The 7,539-nt window shown below is 58.2% G+C and overlaps 1 protein-coding gene across 3 annotated transcripts in view; it reads left to right on the top strand.

Annotated features, from left to right (window-relative positions):
- The first annotated feature begins 3,178 nt into the window (after window positions 1-3,178).
- Window positions 3,179-7,539, top strand: part of PACS1 (phosphofurin acidic cluster sorting protein 1) — a 112,322-nt gene continuing 107,961 nt past the window's right edge. For 2 of the 3 annotated variants that reach the window (XM_084632874.1, XM_084632873.1), the window contains exon 1: window positions 3,180-3,497. In XM_084632874.1, the coding sequence (XP_084489000.1) occupies window positions 3,238-3,497 (260 nt within the window). In that variant the 5' untranslated portion in view covers window positions 3,180-3,237. Of the gene's footprint in view, window positions 3,498-7,539 lie in introns of all 3 variants that reach the window. The other variant, XM_084632875.1, reaches the window with a different exon arrangement.

Below are 7,539 nucleotides of genomic sequence, written 5' to 3'. Positions count from 1 at the left end.
GCCCAAGGTGGCTGCAGGCCAGAGCTCTGCCAGCCATGTTCTTTACATGGCCTCCCAGAGTTGGGGAAGGGAAAGCTGAGGCCAGGTAAGCACCGTGACCTATTGCTGCCCTTTGGTGGTAGCTGGGGCCTGTGCAGCAGGTTGGCTGCATAGCAAGGGGTCAGACTGGGTTCCTGACAGGTGCCTGTTCCCCAATACTCACCTATGACCCTTCTCATGCCCTCCGTTCTACCCCTGCAAATGGGGAAACAGATGAAGAGCTGGGCCTAGACCTCGGGACTCCTGTCCCCACTCTGTTCCAGAGGCTGCTCCCTTTTCAAGCTCCAGTCCTGCAGTTGCTGTGGGGAGCTCTTGGGCTGGGGCTAGCGGCTGGAGCCCAAGCTGGTGCATCGCAGTGGATGGGGCTGCTGGAATGATCTGTGTTGTGGGGGTGTTGAGAGCCACTGAACTAAACCCTGTATATAATGGAAACCACTTCAAGCCAGAGGGTGCAGCAGCACCCCTAGTTCCAGCACCTATGGCAGTGGGAGAAAAGTGAGCCAGTGCCCTCAGTCTGGTTTCCTGCCCTTCCCCCCCCCACCATTCCCTTACTGGCATAGAGGGGTCCTGGGGGGTCCTGGGGCCCAGAGTTGGGCTGAGTGACTCCCAAGCTGGGGAGGGCTCTCCCAAGCCAGCATGGGCCCAGCCCCCCTGCACTAGCATAACTGGGGCAGTGGATGGTGCCACTAGAGGGCAGAGAAATGTGTGCTTGAGTAGGTGCTCTACCTACCTGGAGGCTTGGTGGGGGCAGTGGGAAGGGGGCTGGGAGGGGAGGGGAGGGGAGGGGGGGCTGGCCAGGGCAGTGTGGTGGGGTGGGCAGAGATGGTTAGTGGGAAGGGTGGGAAGAGGGACAGGGGCTGGATTAGCAGGTGGGGGCAGAGAGGGTTAATGTGGGAGATGGGCTGGGTTAGTTAGGCGGGGAGGGTGAGACGAGAGAGAGAGGATTAGAAGGAGGGCCAGTTTGGGGCAGAGAGAGTTAGTGGGGAGGGTGGGAAGGGGGACGGGCCAGGTTAGTGGGGAGGGGCCTGAGGGGGTTAGTGGTGGGGGAGGAGGCAGTGCGGTGGGTGGGGGCAAGAGGATTAGAGGCAGTTAATGGGAGGGAGGGCTGGGTTGGTGGGGAGGCAGTGGGATGCGTGGGCAGAGGATTAGAGGGGGTGGGGGTGGGCAGAGGGGGTTAGTGGGAGGGGGAGCTGGGGACTGGGTTGGAGGGAGGCAGTGGGGTGGGTGGGGAGGATTAGAGGGGGTGGGCAGAAGGGGTGAGTGGGAGGGAGGACTGGGGGCTGGGTTAGTGGGGAGGGGGTTAGTAGGAGGGTGGGAAGGGGAGGCAGTGGGATGGGTGGGCAGAGGGGGTTAGTGGGAGGGAGGGAGGGCTGGGTTGGTGGGGAGGCAGTGGGATGCGTGGGCAGAGGATTAGAGGGGGTTAGTGGGAGGGGGAGCTGGGGACTGGGTTGGAGGGAGGCAGTGGGGTGGGTGGGGAGGATTAGAGGGGGTGGGCAGAAGGGGTGAGTGGGAGGGAGGGCTGGGTTGGTGGGAAGAGGGGAGGAATGGGATGGGTGGGCAGAGGGGGTTAGTGGAAGGGAGGAATGGGATGGGTGGGCAGAGGGGGTTAGTGGGAGGGGGGCTGGGTTGGTGGGGAGGGGGAGGCAGTGGGATGGGTAGGCAGAGGGGGTTAGTGGGAGGGGGGCTGGGGGCTGGGTTGGTGGGGAGGGGGAGGCAGTGGGATGGGTGGGCAGAGGGGGTTAGTGAGAGGGGGGCTGGGTTGGTGGGGAGGGGGAGGCAGTGGGATGGGTGGGCAGAAGGGGTTAGTGGGAGGGGGGCTGGGTTGGTGGGGAGGGGGAGGCAGTGGGATGGGTGGGCAGAAGGGGTTAGTGGGAGGGGGGCTGGGTTGGTGGGGAGGGGGAGGCAGTGGGATGGGTGGGCAGAGGGGGGCTGGGTTGGTGGGGAGGGGGAGGCAGTGGGATGGGTGGGCAGAGGGGGTTAGTGGGAGGGGGGCTGGGGGCTGGGTTGGTAGGGAGGGGGAGGCAGTGGGATGGGTAGGCAGAGGGGGTTAGTGGGAGGGGGGCTGGGGGCTGGGTTGGTGGGGAGGGGGAGGCAGTGGGATGGGTGGGCAGAGGGGGTTAGTGAGAGGGGGGCTGGGTTGGTGGGGAGGGAGAGGCAGTGGGATGGGTGGGCAGAAGGGGTTAGTGGGAGGGGGGCTGGGTTGGTGGGGAGGGAGAGGCAGTGGGATGGGTGGGCAGAAGGGGTTAGTGGGAGGGGGGCTGGGTTGGTGGGGAGGGGGAGGCAGTGGGATGGGTGGGCAGAAGGGGTTAGTGGGAGGGGGGCTGGGTTGGTGGGGAGGGGGAGGCAGTGGGATGGGTGGGCAGAAGGGGTTAGTGGGAGGGGGGCTGGGTTGGTGGGGAGGGGGAGGCAGTGGGATGGGTGGGCAGAAGGGGTTAGTGGGAGGGGGGCTGGGTTGGTGGGGAGGGGGAGGCAGTGGGATGGGTGGGCAGAGGGGGTTAGTGGGAGGGGGGCTGGGTTGGTGGGGAGGGGGAGGCAGTGGGATGGGTGGGCAGAGGGGGTTAGTGGGAGGGGGGCTGGGTTGGTGGGGAGGGGGAGGCAGTGGGATGGGTGGGCAGAGGGGGTTAGTGGGAGGGGGGCTGGGTTGGTGGGGAGGGGGAGGCAGTGGGATGGGTGGGCAGAGGGGGTTAGTGGGAGGGGGGCTGGGGGCTGGGTTGGTGGGGAGGGGGAGGCAGTGGGATGGGTGGGCAGAGGGGGTTAGTGGGAGGGGGGCTGGGGGCTGGGTTGGTGGGGAGGGGGAGGCAGTGGGATGGGTGGGCAGAGGGGGTTAGTGGGAGGGGGGCTGGGGGCTGGGTTGGTGGGGAGGGGGAGGCAGTGGGATGGGTGGGCAGAGGGGGTTAGTGGGGGGCAGCGGGCAGGAGTTGGAGGCGCGCTCCCCGAAGCGGGTCCTCGCAGGGCTCAGCGCCCCCCCCCCCCCCGCATATTCTGTTTCTTGCCCCTCCGCATGGGCACGAGCCTGGCGCTCCTGCGGGGTGGAACCGTGGGGAGGCGCGAGTCCCCCTGTGACCAATCAGGTCGGCGAGCCCTCCCCCGTGCCCCGCCTCCTGCCCTCGGGAGCGAGCGGGAGCGAACGGCGACGGGCGGGAGCGCGCCCAGGGCAACAGGCAGGGCCGGGCAGCGGTGCGGGTCCGGCTCGGCTTCATGGCGGAGCGCGGGGGTCCCGGGGGCGGGGGGCAGCGCGCCCCCGCCCCGCAGCCCGCGGCGGCCGCGCTCCCCCAGCAATCTCCCTCGGGGCAGCCCCCGGCCCAGCCCCCGGGCGCGGCGCCCCTGCCCCCCAAGCCGGGCTCCGGGCCCCTCACCCCCGGCGGGGCGGCCCCGGGCGGGGCGGCGGGGCGCCCGGTGCAGATGAACCTGTACGCGACCTGGGAGGTGGATCGGAGCTCGCCCAGCTGCGTGCCCAGGTGAGAGGCTGGTGGGGCGCGGACCGGACCCTTCCCCCTCCCCGGAGAGACCCGGCTGGACCGGACCCCTAGCCCCGCCCCCCGTGCTGGGTGACCTGGCTGGACCAGGCCCCCTGCCCATGGAGAGTCTCACCTTCACTTACCCCTGGTCCCTTCTCCTGCTTTGTCTCCCCAACATCTCCCCCCAGAGCCCGCCTTGCCCTGCTGCTCCTTCTTAGGGAGTCTCCTCTCTCTCTCTGCCCTGCTGTTCCCTTGTTTCCTCCCTGCCACCACCCTGCTCTTCCATGGAGAGGCCTCGGGGACCCTGCTCCTGGACCCAGCTCCCTGCTTAGCCTAGCAGTGGCCAGCCCCTTGGGATAACCTCGGGGCCCTCCTATCCCAGAAGTGGGCTCTGTAGGATACCAGGGCCCCACTGCTGTGGCGGCCCACCTGAACCGTGGTACCTGCTTGGGAACATATGTCTGCTCCTGAGCCCAGAGGGACCAGCATGGGGCACCCACTCCCTGCTCAGTGTCCATCCATCCCCAGGGGAACCATCCCTCTGGAAGCTAGGTGAAACCCAATTCTGTTTCTTCCCCCAAGTATCCAGGAGAGAGATCAACTTCCTCTGCCCCACACGTCCCTCAACTTCCCCATCTTGTGCGTGCGACATGCCCACAGCCACCTCAGGGGAAAGCACCCTTCTCTCTCTCTCTCTCTCTCTCTCTCTCTCAGGTGTGTGCTCAAGGTCCCACGGTGTTCCCTTTCTCCTTGTGCCTGAACCAGGGACACACCACCTTTCTAAAAATGCTAGTTGTTGTGAAAGCCCAATTGATGGTGTTGGGCTGGTGGGTGGGGGCTGCTGCCTGGTTGTGCCTGGCTAGGGAGAGGCATGTGGCTAGTGGGAAATAATCAGCCCTCTCAGTTCATTGATTGTTTATTTTTAGCGCCGTTCCTCCGATTCTGCCAGAGTCCAGGTGACTCGTTGTCATTCTGCTCCCGTGCTGCTGCTGTGGCAGAGATTGTAATTGCTGTGCTTATCTGTTGTTTGGGATATTTTTCTGCTACCTCCAACACATCCGGCTGTTGCTGTATTGTGGCGATTTGTGGTCACCAAGGCGACTTCCTACATGCTAAAGGGCACCCCAATCTCAAACATGGTGGTGGCACAACACACTTACTTGCACATTTCTCAGCGCACAGAGCATTGGCCTCAGGCTTGCCTCCCACCCCACTGGAGAGTTTAAAAACCAGCCAACTGTTCTTGTTGATTTCTTGGACGTTTGGATGAGAATTCAGGTTTTTTTCCACCCAGTGCATTTAGGATCTGCTCTGTATTCAAATGCATTCAACACCCCTTTAAGAACAATGCGTGTAGCCCACAGAACCAAACCTGCACCGAGGTCCACCTCCAGTAAGCAATTCTGCTTCTCCAGAGAACTCTTAGCGGTGGATCCTCCAGGTTTCCCTGTCTAAATAGGTAACTGGTCTACATTTTTTTCACGGTTTGCTCAAGACACTAAATCCCTTGTATTTTATTGTCCTGTCAAACTGTGCAGCTAGTGATGAGTGAGGCTCACTGTAGAGGGGACAGGCTGCCTCAGGGAGCTTGTGGTCTGCCTTGGATGGGGTATATGATGTTTGTAATTTCACCCCTCTCTTCCATGTCTCTCTTATGGGGGTCCATTTCTGAGGAAGTGGCAGGTTTAATGTGCTGTGTATGCAGACCTTGGTTGTTCTAGGAGAAAGCTACTTCTAAAACAAATGGAGTGAAAGTTTTGCGTATGTGATTATACCAAGCTAAATTATGCTCACTTGAGAGGATGGTCTCATAATTCAGTCCTGGGCTAGTGCCTTAGGAGATCTGAGTTCAGTTCCTGGCTCTGCCACAGATTTCCTGTGTGTCCTTGGGCAAGTCCCTTCATCTTTCTGGGCCTCAGTTTCCTATTCATGACATAGGGAATTAAACCTCCCAGCCCACAAGGCTTTGAGGACAAATTCAGTAATATTTGAGGCACTTGGATGTGATGGTCGGGAGGGCCTTATAAAAATACTAGACTGTTACTTAAGTAACAAAATTAGTACTAAGAAAAGGATTACTTGTGGCACCTTAGAGACTAACCAATTTAACCAGTTTATTGAGCATAAGCTTTCGTGTAGCTCACGAAAGCTTATGCTCAAATAAACTGGTTAGTCTCTAAGGTGCCACAAGTAATCCTTTTCTTTTTGCAAATACAGACTAACATGGCTGTCACTCTGAAAGTTAGTACTATAAGACTGAGCTGAATCTATGCAGTATTATGCTATGTTGGTTCTCAGGATACTAGAGAGACATGGTGAGTGAGGTAATCTCTTTTATTGGACCAACTTCTGTTGCAGGGGAGAGAGACAAGCTTTTGAGCTACACAGAGATCTTCAGGACAGAAGAGCTGTATGTGTCTAGAAAGCTTGTTCCTCTCACCCACAGAAGTTAGTCCAATAAAAGAGATTACCTCACCCACCTTGTCTCTCTAAACTGAATCGTGACCTTTCCATAAGAGGTAATAAGGTGCATTTGGTTTTTAAGACCTAACTACTGCTCTTTGTGCTTTATAACTAGACACCTCTAGGCCATTAAGGTCCATATTTCAGCGCTATTTGAGTACTGGCTCAGTATCTCAGTATATTTCCCCTTGGGCTACTTTGCCCTCCCTGAGGCATTTCTGGGCCTGCTACACATGGCAAACTTTTCTTGTCTGCATTCTCCCCTCCCCTGCTGTGAGCTTTTGCTATAAAACTGTGTTGTGCACACAGTTTCTGCTGGTCAAAGAGTTACGTTGATTACCTGGGAGAAAAGGACCATTCCAGATGAATGTGCCCTCTTTCTAAAGGCTGCCGTTTGTCTCTCTTTCAGCACTTAGCTCATTGTGCATGTCCTAGTCAAAGTCACTGACATTTTCAGGAAGAGCTCTGAAACCCTCCTAGGAAAGGTTTCAGAGTAGCAGCCGTGTTAGTCTGTATTGGCAAACAGAAATGCATCCGATGAAGTGAGCTGTAGCTCACGAAAGCTTATGCTCAAATACAGTCTCTAAGGTGCCACATTTTCCTCCTAGGAAAGGTGCCCGGATTGCCAATTATCAGCTCCTGTAGCATTTTGTCATGTGGTTGCTTCTCTTTCAGATGGACTGCTAAGGTCAGGCTTGTGCTACACATTCCTCACCTCCCAGCCTGTCAGGCTGGTAGTTAAATTGTTTCATCATCCATCCAAAAAGAAAGCAGATTTAGGGCCTGATGTTTTTTCCCCAGAGGTCCTGAGCGGCTCCTGCTCCCATTCACCTCAGCTGGAGCTTGGGAAACTTGCCACTTGTCTGAAAAGCAGACTCTTAGCGTAGGCCTTCCCAGTACCCACAGATTGCTGATGTTTTGGTCCTAGTCAGCTTTAAAGGAGAATGTAGAGCCATGTTCTGCACCATGGTTCTGTACTGCATTTCAGCATGCTGCTTTGGCTGCCCAGGACCACCCTTTTGTTGGGATCTCGGCTCTTTGTGGCTGAACATTCAGTGCTAGTTCAAGTGGCTTCACAAGATGGAAGCCTCCTTTCTCATTTTAGTGGACAGCGGGTGGGGAGGGGGCAGGGGGAGCAGAGAGCCTGCTGTAATCCCCCCCCGTCACTAGCCGGATTCCTAGATTATAAAGCCAGAAAGGACCCTTGTGATCATCTGCTCTGACCTACTGTCTATTGCAGGCCATATGACTTCCCTGGATAAGGAACCTTAAGTCAGTGAGGATATCACAAGGATTAATTTAGCCTGTACAAAGCAAATTGAAAACCTACAGCCTGAACAGGGACTCTGAGGCACTACTGACTGAGCTAGCCAAGCTTCTAGGGGCCCAGAAGTCAAAGGACCATGGAGCCTGGTTTCTTTCTCCCCTAGAGGGAGTCCATCTGAGCTAGGTTTGAGGCATGTTGGTTGTGGGTACTGCGTGCTCACGGCCTTGTAGCTAAACTGGGGGCTTGTTCTCCAGGGCTATTTCTTGTGGTCATTACTCCAGAAATGCTTTTACATTGATCCACCATTCCTAG

Source organism: Lepidochelys olivacea (assembly GCF_965140295.1).
Source record: "Lepidochelys olivacea isolate rLepOli2 genome assembly, chromosome: 7".
Lineage (NCBI taxonomy): Eukaryota > Metazoa > Chordata > Testudines > Cheloniidae > Lepidochelys > Lepidochelys olivacea.
The sequence above is the reverse complement of the archived record's forward strand: the minus strand, read 5'-3'. Positions and strand labels throughout refer to the sequence as shown.